This window comes from Macadamia integrifolia, unplaced genomic scaffold (genome assembly GCF_013358625.1).
Source record: "Macadamia integrifolia cultivar HAES 741 unplaced genomic scaffold, SCU_Mint_v3 scaffold368, whole genome shotgun sequence".
NCBI classification, from domain to species: domain Eukaryota; kingdom Viridiplantae; phylum Streptophyta; class Magnoliopsida; order Proteales; family Proteaceae; genus Macadamia; species Macadamia integrifolia.
The window spans coordinates 189,837-205,463 of record NW_024869721.1 but is presented as its reverse complement, the minus strand read 5'-3'; the positions used below and the strand labels follow the sequence as shown (position 1 = coordinate 205,463).

At 38.4% G+C, this 15,627-nt stretch overlaps 1 protein-coding gene across 12 annotated transcripts; it reads right to left on the bottom strand.

The window, feature by feature from the left end:
• Window positions 1–2,313: 2,313 nt before the first annotated feature.
• Window positions 2,314–15,370, bottom strand: LOC122068304 (pathogen-related protein-like). Of its 12 annotated transcripts, none has more exons than XM_042632185.1 (6): window positions 15,180–15,368; window positions 14,662–15,085; window positions 14,484–14,574; window positions 14,164–14,325; window positions 2,703–3,001; window positions 2,314–2,578 (listed from the first exon to the last, which is right to left on the bottom strand). In XM_042632185.1, exons 4-6 carry the CDS (start codon window positions 14,207–14,209, stop codon window positions 2,426–2,428), a joined length of 498 nt encoding a protein of 165 aa, XP_042488119.1. In that variant the 5' UTR covers window positions 14,210–14,325; window positions 14,484–14,574; window positions 14,662–15,085; window positions 15,180–15,368; the 3' UTR covers window positions 2,314–2,425. The 12 variants fall into 12 exon arrangements, 3 of the variants coding, with proteins under 3 accessions (XP_042488119.1, XP_042488118.1, XP_042488120.1); XM_042632184.1 differs by having other exon boundaries at window positions 14,662–15,045; XM_042632186.1 differs by having other exon boundaries at window positions 14,662–15,030.
• Window positions 15,371–15,627: the final 257 nt, after the last annotated feature.

Below are 15,627 nucleotides of genomic sequence, written 5' to 3'. Positions count from 1 at the left end.
GAACTTCTCAATCTTGGACTGCATCTTCTCCTTGCCCATTCTTGAATGAAGAGGCCTCATCTTCGACTTCTCTTCATGGTGAGGAGAGGCTTTTGGGTGAGAGACATCCTCTTCATGACTAGGGGAAGCTTTTGGGTGAAATGATTTTTTTTTCTTTAGAGGTGATTCTTCCTCACACTTAGAAGAGGACTTCTTCTTAGGAACCTTCTCAATCATAGAAGTGGAAGACATTTCTCTAGTGCTATTTTCAATTGGAATTCTTAAGGGGCTTTGAATCAACAAGACTAAGTAATACATATATATAAGAGATGAGTGATAACTTAGAAGAGGACTTCTTCTTAGGAACCTCCTCACTCAAGTCATAAATGAGACTATACATGAGAGTGACTAGTCCTTGGCAATATGGGAGTGTTAGTATGTACAACTAATAAGCAAGGCCTCACTCAAGTCATAAATGGTAGTGTCCATGAGAGTGGGTGTCCTTGGCAATATGGGCTCTCCACCCATTAATTGGTTGTTGGTTGACATGTTGCCATTGGGTTGGTCATTCAAGATTCTAAGGGATTTTAACAAAAACAAAATAGGATACTAAGGGAGTGTTACTATGTACAACTAATAAGCAAATCTTCACTCAAGTCATAAATGGTAGTATACATGAAAGTGACTAGTCATTGGCAATATGGGCTCTAAAACACATTCATTGATTGTTGGTTGATATGTTGTCATTGGGTTGGTCATTCTTTATTTATGCAAGGAGTGTTAGTATGTACAACTAATAAGCAAGGCCTCATTCAAGTCATAAATGCTAGTGTACATGAGAGTGGGTGTCCTTGGCAATATGGGCTCTCCACTCATTCATTGATTGTTGGTTGACATGTTGCCATTGGGTTGGTCATTCAAGATTCTAAGGGGGTTTTACCTAAAAAAAAAAAGGATTCTAAGGGAGTGTTAGTATGTACAACTAATAAAAAAATCCTCACCTAAGTCATAGAAGCTAGTATACATGAGAGTGACTAGTCCTTGGAAATATGGGCTCTCCACCCACTCTATTGTTGGTGACAAGTTTTTGCATCATGTACAACTACTTGAGTATTGCAAAGGCTAGTTTATTAACTTCCCATGGTAGGATAGGTAACCAAGGAGGGAAAAAGGGAGAGAAATGGAGTGTGTGTGTGTGTGTGTGTGTGTGAGAGAGAGAGAGAGAGAGAGAGTAGTTTATTGTACAACCCATGTTCCAAGGATATCCCATATGGTGGTTATAGTTTACTGGACAAAATTCCAAGGCTAACCATGTTTAAATGGTTATTTGTACAATTAGGGGCATGAAAGGGAAATGAGAATTGGGTTGGACTCCAAATTGACACTGTTAAAAGTAGGATCCTCGCATCCCTTAGTAGTGTTTGAGTAGATGTCTTTCTAGTAGAAATGTCATTATTCTGGGTAATCATGTTTGGTAGTACATGGGATGCAGCACCAGTATGGATGCCAAACACATGGGGAATATGTGGGAACAAGTGAAATGCATTGAAGAAGATCAATAAACATTTAGAAATGGTGTTTAGCCATAAATTTGATGTTCTGGTGTGTTCATCTTACTGCTTTCAGATATTTTCTGGATAAGGTCTTGTGTTCAAATCCTACAAGTGAGAAGGCTTTAGAATTAATTTCCACAAGCCGATGATAGTTTATTAGGTAGTCTACTTGCATTTATCACTTGTGAGTACTTAATATGATCATATGATTTTCCACCGTATCATCTGCAGTTCATTTTTTACTCTCTGAATTTTTCTCGACTGTAACTCAACTCCACTCAACTAGGCTTTATCCCACTAACCATATGATCCCAGCTACACAAGTCCTATTTTACCTTTCAACTCTATTTAGGGGCATACTTGTGAAAAAATAATAATAATAGGCAAGTGATGATCCTGATCACATTATCACACCAATTTTCGTCATTGACCTTGTCTGAGCTGTGCTGCATCAAATGGCGTGCTATTATCTATTTTGATGAGGATGTGAAATATTCAGTCCCCCAATCTACTTCATTGGTGCTTTGGCAAAGGGACCAAATTTTGCCACTGCCGTAACTTTACCGCAACAAATTTAATGGAGTCAAGTGAATGGCTTTCATCCTTGTTAGTGTTGGAAACTTAGTGTAACCCAGCATTTTATTCCATAGTTACTCCTTGAATTCACTTTTGAGTCACCTGGGTCCTGGACACGATCGCATTAACCATGATTTTTTGCCATTCATAAATTGTTGATGCCAACACTCCTTACTCATTATTCATAATATATTCATGTCACTTGTAGCGCCAACAGTTTTCATTTCCTATCTCATAGCCAAATTTAAGGGAATTTCAGTAAAATGTCGCATAGGAACAGGATAATCATACATAGTTCAACTCCTAATGACAAACTCCTACACCTCTTTCAAGAAAGGGCAATGGAGAGATGATTTTGGTGAGGTGTCAGATTCAAATTCCTTCAAAACAGGACCCTTAAGAAGTCCGGAAAGCAATTCCGCGGCATCATAAATGAACTCCAGCTTCTCAATTTGCATGAATTCGTCAACCTAAAGCCACATACCACCCATGATACGCATAAATCAGATCTCCACCCTATGGCACAATTTAGCTAAAACAAACAATTTTAGTGAGGTTTTCAAAGGTAAAACAAAATAAGGAGAAGGGATGTACCTCAACGATGCTTACTCCATACAATTCAACTCTCTCCCCAGTTGGAGCATGGCCTTTGAAAGGACCCTCCATATAACCCCAATGTCTGAACTTATAGGCAACCACCGGAGGACCTGAAAACACCTGAAGGAATTCCAAGGCAAATCCACGAGGAAATGCTGTTCCGAATGCGTGATGGGATGACTCAGATGTCTCAGTAGATGGATCAAAAGCACGTAATCGGTCTGGTAAGGAGCTTTGCAAGAACGCGTTGTTGCCTCCAACCTTTGCAACCTCCTCAAGGGATATGGCTCTCCCTCCTGCAATTGGCCACCCATTAATTGTTTACAAATCCATCCATTAGTAAAAAGCTGTGTCAACAAATAATCTCCACCTAATTGAAACTTGAAACCAAAGTTAGAGTGGGTTGGTTAATTGTTGACGCTTGCAATTTTTGGCAATCTAAAGTGGGCTGATTGATGTATGCTTTCTTCCTTTTCTGCATTTAATAAAACAATTGAAACAAACCATCTAGCTTGCTTCCATTTGACACCCACACACACACACTTCTCATAAGTTGTTTTTACTACAACTCTGGCTTGCTCTTTTGAACTCAAGATTTGAACATGGAAGAGAGTGAAGAGGGGTGAGGGAATACAAGGTTTTGATATGATGACACTAAATTGATGATCAGAAATGGATTACCATTACCAGTAGCTAGACCCAGTTGCCAACCCAGACAAGAAATAAAAATTTGATTTTGGAAAGAAAACAGAGAAGAGCCCAACAGGTCTAGGTTTTCCTCTGTTCTATTTCTAATTTCATAAGCACCAACCCAGACAAGAAATAATGATTTGAATTTGGAAAGAAAACAGAGAAGGGCCCAACAGGTCTAGGTTTTCCCCTGTTCTGTTTCTATTTTCTCTGAGTAACAGGTATTTAAAAGCTGCAAATAAATTAGTTTGCATTTCTAACATAGAAAGAGCTTGTGTCTGAGCAGAGCTGTCAAGGTAAAACAAAACCTTGCCCAAGGTGTTACCAACCCCAACCCAATCTAAAGGCGCAATACAATCTCCCAACTCAAGATCTACCTAACCAACAAAAAGCCTAAGAGCCAAAACTGTTCTTGGACATTGGTGGGTTGTTTTGATGACTGATTTACTTCTTCTGACTCACAGGTCATTGACACTGCATGCAACACATGTTGCAGATTACTCTGCAGTTCACCACACAGTTGTTCCTCACCCAAGTAATAGGGTATTAAACTCAGATTTTCTATGGTGCCTCGACTGGGAATGGGTGTTTTTTCAAGTGATTGTTTGGGTAAGCATTCATTGGCATGGCAGTGGGTATAACCCAACTCTATTTTGTAATTTGATCCAAGAATTTCAGGGTATCCAAAATGAGCTAGAGAATCCAGAATGAGATAATTCTAGGATATTGCACAGCCTGCTCCAGCAAACTGATGAGTTGCTCCAGAAACACATTTTTCTTGACCTTTGATTAACATTATTAAAAACCAAAAGGACAATCACTTTTTTAGTTGAACAATAAAGTAACTGATTTCAAGTGAAGATGCTCACTTGAACGTCATCTTGCACCCTTTCCATGGGCACTTCAGTGGGCAGTCATCCATATGCACACGCCTGTGCTGCACCAGGTACTTGGTTATGGCCGGTCATCCATAACCAAACTCACTTGGATGTAATAGTAGCAACATATGCACTCCTCCGATAACGTCAATTTGCTTTTCCACTTCCACAGCATGCTCAAGACAAAATATATGCATTCTAGAAGAATCACCATCAGATCCATGTATGACTGGCACACTCTTGTTCTCATATGGTATCTCAGAATTAGCAATCTTTGCTGATTTAGAAAAATTGGCAACTGGAGAAAAATTTGAGGAATTGAATGCAGTACCACATTCTGACCTCTCCATCTTCAAATCAGTAAAATGGACTTCAGAAGATCTGACCAACCTACCAGATTTCACCATTGGATCTTCACATTTACCATCTAAATTTCTTGATTCCATAGACAACAAATTCGCCGGCTCACTTAAAAAGGAAGAATGAAAAGGCTGTTGCTTTCTGTCACTGAAATTGGTATTTGAGGGCCCAGGCACACTCTCAGATGCACCTACTCGGACAGAAATTTCATTCCCAATACTTTGTGTCAATGAACGTTGAGAAATATTACCAGCTAACTTATCACGATTGTTTGGTTCAAGTACAGGCAAACCAGAATTATCACACAATGTATTTTTAGATGAGAAACTTCCATGTGCAGATCTAGACTTGATGGTTCTCCAAACAGAGGAGGGTGAAATATGAAGAGAGTCAGACATGGCCCTACAGACCAAACAGGGGAGGGAAGCTTGATGGTTCTCGAAACCCTTTCAGCTAGATCAACGGGTTGGTCTCAGTAAGAGAGTCTGAAATTAAAGGGTAGGTCAAACAGAATATAGTGTTGGAAGAAGGAAGAAAGGAGGGTTAGAAATGTCGTCAGTTGGAGTTGGACAATGGTTAAGAGAACGAAAGTTGAAGAGAACCGATGGACTAGGACCCAATAGATGAATTGAGAGGTTTATGTTTGAGAGTAAAGCTTGAGAAGCTGCAGAACGCCATGAAAAGAGTTTCAACATCTGCTTAATACAGCTAGCCGGAGAAGCGCATTTGCACGTAACCAAAAAAAAACCCCCGAGAAGAGATCTGGAAATGAGGCGTTAGGGTTGACGAGATGGGAAGGGAGGAGAGAGTAGAGATGACGGAGTTGGTTGAGGAGAGTCGATGAGGCGGGGTTTGGATTTGGATACCCAGCCCCTTTTCTGCCCGGTAAACCTTTTCTGCCTCCTACCTATTCTGATTCTCTCATTTTTTATCATCTATACTCTCTGTAGTGGGTAGGAAATTTTACCATTCCCGCCTAAAGAGGCCTGTACAAAATCCATTCCCGACTAAGAGGCATGTACAATCAGATCTGGCTCCTCTTCTTAGGGCCCATTGCCCAGGTCAGCCCATGAAAAAAATTTCACCGCTGCTTGGGTTGCAGTCAAGTAGCTGTTGTAGGGGTGTCAATTAGTCGGCCGGGTCGATCTCGATTAGACCTAATCGGCCTTGACCACTTGAAAGCCTTGTACCGTGAACACCCATTTAAGTAAACGAGCCTAGCTTTGGGGGACATGGTACAGTTTATAATTGGGTCGATCGGTGTCGGCCTTTAATCGAGCTTCCTTAAATGGGCCTTAATCGGGCTTTAACTAAGCTATGGACCTATTTAAACCTACAAGAGCTCTAAACGGGCTTTTAAACGTGTCTACCCTAAAATTCTATTCTTAAGTGGGTTGAGATTATGGTTGTTCTTTTTGAAAAGAAAAGATGAGATTATGACCATTACAACTTATAAAATAAAGCTTAATTAAATCAAATCACACTACAAAGCAAAAGGTAAGAAAACTTAATTAGTTTCTTACTAGTAGTGGCACAATAAAAATTTTATGTAGTATTAAAGGGGTCGGGCTACAACGAGTCGGTTCAAGTCGGACATATAAATGTGTCGATCTAGGTCGGGCCATAAACGTGTCGGGCTCGATCGGGCCTACCGGTACGGGCTTAGAATTGACATCCCTAAGCTGTTGATAACAGCCAAGGAAATGGAATCCTAGGGGCAGATTTGAAAATACCCATCTATGATGAATTTTTCCACTCCTACCCATGAGATTCTATTCCCTTGGCTGGTACTAGGGGTTGCAGCTACTTGGCTACAACCTAGGTAGTAGCCAAGTTTTGTTCCCAACCCATAGCTACCTGGGCGAGCGCCACATGTCAAGGTAATGATCCAACGGTTTGAGAAAGGCGTTGACAATGGCTCAGAGAACAAGGGGCCAAGAACTGTTGGATCATGGCCTCACCACATGGCACTCGCCCAAGTAGCTATGGGCGCTAAGGAGAGGAGCCGAATCCTGCATCATAAGAGGTGTCAATTTCAAACCAGTTTTGGTTTAATTTCACTAGTTTCAATGTGAGACTGAGTGAAATCAAAACATGAACCAATAAGGGTGCATCGGTTTTGATTGGGTTTTGGTTTGAAGGTTTTGTTTACTTATCAGTTTACTATCGGTTTGATTATTTGATTGGGTCTATATTTTGGTTTTCATTTTACCATGTAAATATAGTCAAAAGTAAAGGTAAGGGGAAAAAAAATATAATAAATATGATATGAGATTATGGTTGATGTGGCCAAGCCAAATAGTTAAATTATGAATGAAGGCCCATAATTATTCAATTTGAACATTAAATCGCTATAACTTTATACAAAAAATAATCATAGTAGAAGGTGACCCAAATCTTCAATAAGGAAGATAAATGATATGAGATTATGGTTGTTTTTTAATAAAGGGGGTCGAGCGGGCTAGGTCGGGCTACAATGAGTCTGTTTAGGCCAGACCTATAGTCAGTCGGTTCAGTTGGGCACCCTACGGGCTAGCTACCTGCACCGTGAACATCCGTTTAATAAACATGTGAGCTTGAGCCTGACATATTTTTCAATTGGGTTGGTCTAGGTCGGGCTATAAATGTGTCGGGCCGTAAACCCTTACACTTATATGTCCAATACATAACCATTATACCCTATAGTCTATACCCCCAATACCATAGCCCATACTTTCTCTTTTTACCCCATACCTTTTTACCTTTCATGTTTACTAATTAAGGGAACACCTCCCATGCCCACTTCTACAACTCTACATCCCCTGCTGTACCACTACCCCAACTGCCCAAATATGTATGGAAAGTTGACTCCCCTCGAAGATATTCATTTGTAAGACCCAACACCCCAATTGCATGCCCAAGTATGTTTGAAAAATTGACATGAAAGGAATAAATGTCAATCAGTTTCTCGATCACGATGACAGAAGGGACAATTATCAGGTAAAAAAAAGAGACAATTGAGGTTACTTTTAGTGTGAACACCATTCATTAACAATTTCCATAGAAAATATTTGGATTTAAGATGACCTTTTGCTTTCCACAAATATGACCACATCAAGGATTTACAACTCATTTATTAGGATGCTCTACCTGAAAGGGATGAGGTCTAACTCCTTAATTGTTGTAGAAGGCAGGGTTGCTTGGCTATTCCACCTTACACTCCATTCAGCTATCAAAAACTCACAAAACAATTAGGTCCAAATATGGCACCATTGGGTTACGGTGTGCCCATGATTATTGTTTCCATTCAACACCCAATACTTAAATGTATTGTTTCCCTCGCTTCTGAGCTCCTGTGCTTTTCTGTTTCCTATAGAGATTCACAATGGTGTGAACAAGCCAGTGGTTAAGGAATTCAATGGTTTCCTCAAAAGTGGCATGTGGCAATTGGAAGCAGTACTCTGTGAATACCACATTGGAATCAAGAGTAAAGGCAGAATAGTCGACAGTGAGACATGGAATTGATGTATAAGCATATATGGTAATTTTTAACTTAGTTTGTATCTCAGCTTTGATTCATTCCAATGGGCATAAGTAATCAAGCCCAAAGTTGTTACATAAATAAAATTCCAATGATTGGAAATCCAACTTTAAATACTGTTTTTATTTTCAGTTGCTACTTTACTTTAGTTAGCTAGGGAAGGGTTCAGGAATTCAAGGTTGAAAAGAGTTTCCACTAGGTGATTGTGACACAAACATTCAAGTCTCAAAGGAATAATCTCAGAAGCATTTTTCTTTTACCTTAAGAGACAACAAGAATGTTCTAAATGTAAGAGGGTCCAAAATTTCTTGAGTAAACAATCTGAATTCTGCAGTGTACAAATTTGTATTCTTTTGATCTATCATTGGGTCCCTGATGTAGTTGGGCGTTGAGTTTAGGGATATCTTTTGATTTTATTCCTTTATTTCTTTCCTTTTTAGAGTTAGAACTTAGTTTGGTAGTATTCTTATTTGAGTGAGAATTTGTTTCTATTTTTAGATTAGATGCAATGTTTGTTTCAGCTTCAAAATAGGAAGTACGTTTACTTTAATATTTAAATATCAGCTTGTACCTAACGATTTAATTGGATTTTTTTATAATTGAAACTCTGAATGAAGCTTTGGCTTGATACCATGATTGCTTTTCCCCTTCTCTCTTCTCTTTTCTCTACCTCTTTTTATTTTCTTTTCAGGTTTATTTTTCTCCGTCCCTATTTCTGGGCGGTAGTTGCAGCCCGATTCAGATTGATTAATTTCCCCCACGGTCTGATCTGTTAAGACTCAGACTTTGGCCATAGGTTTATTCCCCTTGGGAGAAATAACTCCTCAAGCCCCAGCTCCAAAGCCCTCCTCCAACCTGAGATCCAAGCCAAGTTTCAGGCTTGAACTGGAGGATATCACCAAGCCTTGTTTCACAAATTTATTAGTTAATTTCGGTGTTTGTTGCATTGGTTTAATAGGTTAGTGGGTATGGAATGGTTTCCTGAGACTTCAGCTCAAATCGATCTTGCATGAGGGAGTACTGTTGCTCAAACTCATCTTCTCTTCTGGTTCCATCGCCTATAGTCCCTTCCCAAGGTTGAATATGACCCATGTTTCTCTCCTTATTCTAGTTAGTTAATGCCTTTACCCCCACTATTCAGATTGTCCTTCCTTTTCTCAGTATTTACACCTTGTCATTGAGTTTTGTCCATTCTAATATTACCCCTCAACCTCATACGTGACTTCCTCCCTTTGTCGAAACTCAGTTTTATATTTTTTGTCTGTCTTTTGTGTTGAAGTCTTTCTTTTGTTTTTATTCTCATATCGTTGCCCATCCTTTCTCTTATTATCTACTTTCTGCCCTTATTTTTTATCACTTCCTAATTTATCAATGCTTAATAAATCTAATCCCTATTACATCCTTCTCCATTAGCTACCAAGTAACACCATAAAATATTGGATTATTTAAAGAGTGACATTACTTTAGCAACTTCGGTTTATTTACAAGAATTTGCCATTATTGTTTGACATTTGATGATTGCACTATTGGTTGGGCCACTGAGCAATTCGATTCTAGTTGTGAAATCCAGATCCGCATCAGTCCCCCCAATCTCTTTAAAAAGAAAACAAAAGAAAAAGGTTAGCTAATAGGAGAGAGAAATAAAAAAAATATGCAAGAGGGCAGAGCCCAAGAACCTCAAAAGAGGAAAGAAATGGATCTTTGATTAGTTGGGAACAAGTTAGGAACTACGAATCATGATCCTATATACTACTTCCATAAATTCTGACATAAGTTATCCTGTCGATAAAACAATGTGCATATTTCAACTAGCATGCAAATAGGGAGAAATTCCAATCAATGTATCTAGGTAGGCAGAAACACCACAGAAAGCATATGGAGGATGTCCAAATGTAGTGAATCAACCTAAAATAGCTTTGGTAGGATAGATGCAGTGATTATGGCTATCAAACTCATCAAGATTTAGAGCCACCATCCTCGCATAACATTGTTGCCCTTCAAACCTAATACCAACGGTTCCAATAGCAAAGAACAGAGGCTCCTCAATGAACGACCTCTATCATCGGATCCTCATCACATCAATCCTACTGGAGGAAATCAATTGTAATGCCTTAACTAGATTCCATTTAGAATCAAAATAACAAGAAAATGATGAAGAGGAAGACTCACATTTTCATCGAGCTTTCTCACTGATCACTAACCAGAGCAGCCCAAATAAGAAAAGGGGAATCGAATACCTTTTTTTTTGTAATAGAGAAGCTTAATTCACTTGACAGGGCTATGAATCAATTCCAAATGAAAATTTTTCCATGACAGTTAAACACATTGCGATGAGGAAGCCCTGAAAGCAGAACAATCAACTTTAAAATCCCAGTGAGTGCAAACTTCATAGGAACATGAGAGAAAATTTTCTGTTGTAAAATTTCTCTTTTCAAGCACGTGATTATCTTTTCAGATTCAGATTTCAATAGGTAAGAAAAGCAAGAAATAAAAACTCTAGTACTTGCACTGATGGCTATTTAACGATCAAACCAACCAGGCCTAATATATTTTCTATAGCTTATATGTGTTATATCAACTGTTATTATCTGTCTTAGGATGAGTCCAAAATCAAGTTGCTGAATAAACATCCAAGCCATATAAGGGTTTTGATGCAGATTAATAATCAAAATAGGTTTGTTTTATTAGGAATAAGCCTAGGGTTGGGTTGGGCCTTCAGTCCATGTGGTTTGGAGTGTATTAGGCTACTTTTATAGGTCTAAAAGAGGGGCTCTAAGATTGAGTAGGGGATTACTAGTTAGTTTCCTTTTTAGTTAGGCTGTGATGGGGTTCACTAGTTTCATTATTTAGTTTCTAATTTCAGTCCATTATTAGTTTCTAATTACAGACTATATTTAGTTTCCTTTTTCGTTAGTTTACAATTTCAGTTTTTAGTAACTACATGTTAGTAGTTTTAGTAGCTCAGATTTAGTAACTTCTAAGTTGCTATTATAAATAAAGGAAAGGGCCCTCTCATTGCCCACGATTTTCATAACTAAAAAAATATACTGCTGCGTTTTCTCCTCCGGAGTGTTTCTTTGTGTTTGATCAAAGAAGAAGGGTTTGGTGTCTGATCCAAGAGATTCCTTGCGACGTGAAGTTCAGGAGGGTTTCTACAAGTCTTCTTATCTTTTTTCAAGCTTTATTATCAAGGTTCTACTGCTGCCAAACAAACTAGGTATTTACTTTCTTAAATTCTGCCCAGAAATTCCTGCAGAACTCATAATCGACCTCTGCTATCTGTAGCAGTTTAAGTCCTTGTTTTGGCCCATAGTTCTGGTCGATCATTCCTCCCCACCTGGGCAAGGATCGACCCTGCTTTGGTCTGGTTCTGACCAGCCATATTGGAGTTAATAAAAATCTCCTTATTTTCGTCTTTTAGTAACCTGTGTTGTCTAGAACCTATGTCGATAGGTCTGATTTAATTCCTATGGTTTCTTTGACCTATGGTTCAGTGTTTACAGTTGATTTGAACCTATTTAAATTACTTATCAGTCCCTGTTATCAGCTATATTTATCTGTTCTAAGAACCTCTACTGATTTGAGGTCGATAGCCTTATCTTGTTTAGTCTGCTGTCTTCTATAGTCTGATTTTTTGTGCAAGTGTTTGTGGCTGGTTTATGGTTGTTCTTTGGTTTAAAAGTTCCTGCAGATTGAGACTTGGTTAGACCCCTATCCTAGTCTACATTAGGTTTGTCCATGCATTCAACAACTTGTGCTTTAGGATTGACCCTACTTCCTACAATCGTAAATATTTGGAGTAATCCTCACTTAACTAACCCTTTTCGAATAAAGAAAATCCAAGACCTAAAGTTCTCAGCCCCAAAGTCCCCCAAACGACAAAAGGGACTATGGTAATCATTGCAGAAAGTAAAGAAAGAAACAGAGTAATGCAAGGGAAGGAACAAAGTAATGCACCAACAGTATAATAAATTTGCAACCAAAGAAATAAACGATATCCAGTTATATAAACAAGCAGAATCTTGGATGAAAGTAAAAATAAAGAAGGAACACTGAGTACTATAGTAGATCCATCTCAGACTTGCAGCTTAAATATAAGGTTACTTATAAATTTGCAATGAAACCCACTAATATGGACTAAGCCTGAAAACATAGCAAGAGACCAGTCCAGAACAGGCGTAGCCAATGCACGATTTTCCCGCCACTATGGTGTTTGTGGAGGGTAATAATGTATGCAGTCCTACAAAACAGAAATGGGTACAGTTTTTTATCTCATGACATTTACTTTAGTGCAAATTGATTAAAACAATAATTAGAATATCTTGATTAGTTGGGGTTTAGTCATCCCAAGGATAAAAAGACTCATACATAAACTACAAATTGATAAAAATAAAAAACCATAAATCAGAAACAAACTTTAAATCATAAACGAACTTAATTTAAAAGTGATAATGGATGAAGAGGATAATTTCAACAATGCCATATAGCTGGTCTCCAAGTAGTTGTAAAGATAGATGGAGTGGTTTAGTTGTGATCCTTAGTTTCATTTAGCTCATAACCAACTTGTCACATAGCTAACACAGGTGGTTCCACCCCTCATTGGCCAAATTTGAACACAAGAAATGCCTGAATTTTCCAAAAAGTAAGGGTAATAATCAGCATTCTAAGACAAATCTTTGGACAATGAGAGTTCCAACTCCTGCGATTTTAGCAAATATTCTTAAGAAATAAGATTGAAACCTAGCTGTAATCAGGAAGCTTATAAAGTTAGAAAATAAACATGCAGCTCTCACAAAAAAAACAAAAAACAAAACACACACACACACACACACTCATCAGCCAAGCTGATGATCTTGCCACTATGTGCCTTAGTCATCTCAAATTCATCATCATCCGTTAAAAGAAAAATAGAAGTTAGTGAATGCTTCCAATTTGTGAGAATCAAGGCCCAACCCTGTAGAACATGTAGAAGATATTCCAGACCTCAAACGGAGCCCCAATGCTGGTCGATCTTCCGTATCTAACTCTAGTTTCTGCCTATCAATTAATTCTGTCTGTATAAAGGAACTAGACTGGGTAGATGTACATCAAGTGAAGAAAAACTCTTTTCAGTCGACAGTTTAATTTCTCATCTTAATTAAGGAACAAAATAAGATAATGTCATTTTGGCTAAAATGCTACCTATGGCTAAAACATTACAGAAACCAGGTTCTTTACCAGCTGATGTAAATTATAGCTTTTATTGAATAGAAATATGTTAATAACAAAAATTGCAACCGAAGCACACAATTTTTAGTAAGCAAATGAATTCTAAACTGAAAAGGTGGAGGGGAGTAGGAAGAAAAGGCTCAAACCAGATAAATTATGCCTCTTGAAGCTCTGTTTTCACATTCTCAAGTGCACCAATATCGAACTTGTAAAAGGCAAGGTTGCTTAGCTATTCCACCTTGCACTCCATTCAGCCATCAAAACCTCACAAGACAATTAGGTCCAAATATCACACCATTGGGTTAAGTTGCCCATGATTCTTGTTTCCATTCAACACCCAATACTTAAATGTGTTGTTTCCCTCGCTTCTGAGCTCATGGGATTTTCTGTTGCCTATAGAGATTCTCAATGGTGTGAACAATCCAATGGTTTGGGAATTCAATGGTTTCCTCAAAAGTGGCATGTGGGCATGTGGCACTTGTAAGCAGTAGTCTGTGAATACCATCCTCTTCTTCTTAACTCTCTTAACTCTAATTTTTCTAATTCAATGCGCAAAATTTTTCTTATATTCCTTGAACAAAATGCTATTAACCATTTGGATGTCTAAAATCCTAATTGCTATAATTGGTGAAGTTATTGCACATGTGAAATACTTTACCATGAGCGCAATGTATATGTATAAGTGTATTACTACAGCATTCTTTATTTAAATGTTTTTCATTCAAGTTCATCCTGTATGGCTTATCTACTGAACAGAAGAACAGTGAAAGAGAGGAACAAGCGCTTACAAAAAAGGGCTTACCAGATTCTTGATTTAACAAAGGGCACATGGCGCAAGAAAGAGGCATTGAGATGCAGGGAATTCATTTCTGTAGTGAGAATATCCAAACTACAATCTGGCTGTGGATTTACTGCTACTCCATTAATGTTTTCAGGACACCAGAGTTCCAATTTGACAGCTCCCCTGCATCATCAACATCCACAATCAGATATATAGACCAAAAGCCAGAGTTTAGAAATCAATACTCCTTGAAAAAATACATAAACAAAATAAACACAATCTTTCACAGCATGAAGAGAACATCAAAGAAAAGAGAGAGAAACCAATAACATATAACTTACATGTTTCACCCGAGATGATACTGTCCGATCTTCAACCTACCATGACCGAAGCTTCACCAAGCAATAATGGAAAAGAGAATTTGAAATTTCACTGGTACACCGACGGAAATTAGTTTCATTCTTCCAGAAGTTCTCTTTTGAAGAAAAAAAAAACAGAGAGAGATAGAGGAACATTCACCTGTGATATTGAGGATGTGCGATCGATTTCCAAACCAGAGCAGTGGGGAAAAGATAGGGTTTGAGAGAGACGCACAGCCAAAATTGGAGAGGCTTTGGGTTTCTGGGATTTGGCGATCGAGTTCTTTGGCGCAACTTCTTACCTTTTTACCGTTACAACCTGATTCTACGCCTTAAACCAGATGTGCGATCGATTTCCACACCAGAGCAGTGGAGAAAAGATAGGGTTTGACAGAGACGAACAGCCAAAATTGAAGAGGCTTTTGGGTTTCTGGGATTTGACGATCGAGTTCTTTGCCACGACTCCAGCAAGAGAAACTGAAGGCAAGGCAAATGGAGTAGAAGGAGATGATACTGTCCGATCTTCAACCTACCATGACCGAAGCTTCACCAAGCAATAATGGAAAAGAGAATTTGAAATTTCACTATGGTACACCAACGGAAATTAGTTTCATTCTTCCAGAAGTTCTCTTTTGCAGAAAAAAAAAAAAAAAAAACAACAGAGAGAGGAACATTCACCTGCGATATTGAGGATGTGCGATCGATTTCCACACCAGAGCAGTGGAGAAAAGACAGGGTTTGAGAGAGACGAACAGCCAAAATTGAAGAGGTTTTTGGGTTTCTGGGATTTGGAGATCGAGTTCTTTGGCACGACTTCTTACCGTTACAGCCTGATTCTACGCCTTAACCCACAACGTTTGAAACTTTTGAATTTTGAATCACACTTGACCGCCTTTAGTAAACAGGGTCGGGACTCGGGATACCGATTTGATACATATCTCCCTGGTTCGGGCCGGATCGGCCTAAAAACTTGAAAAATCCCACTTTATATTTATAAAAAATAATTACATTTAAAAAACAAATGGTACTAAATATACAAAGTCAAAAAATGAAAAAAAAAATTCCAAAAATAATTATTTTAATGGAATACTGACCAATTTTTGTTTTTACTATAAATGTGTACATT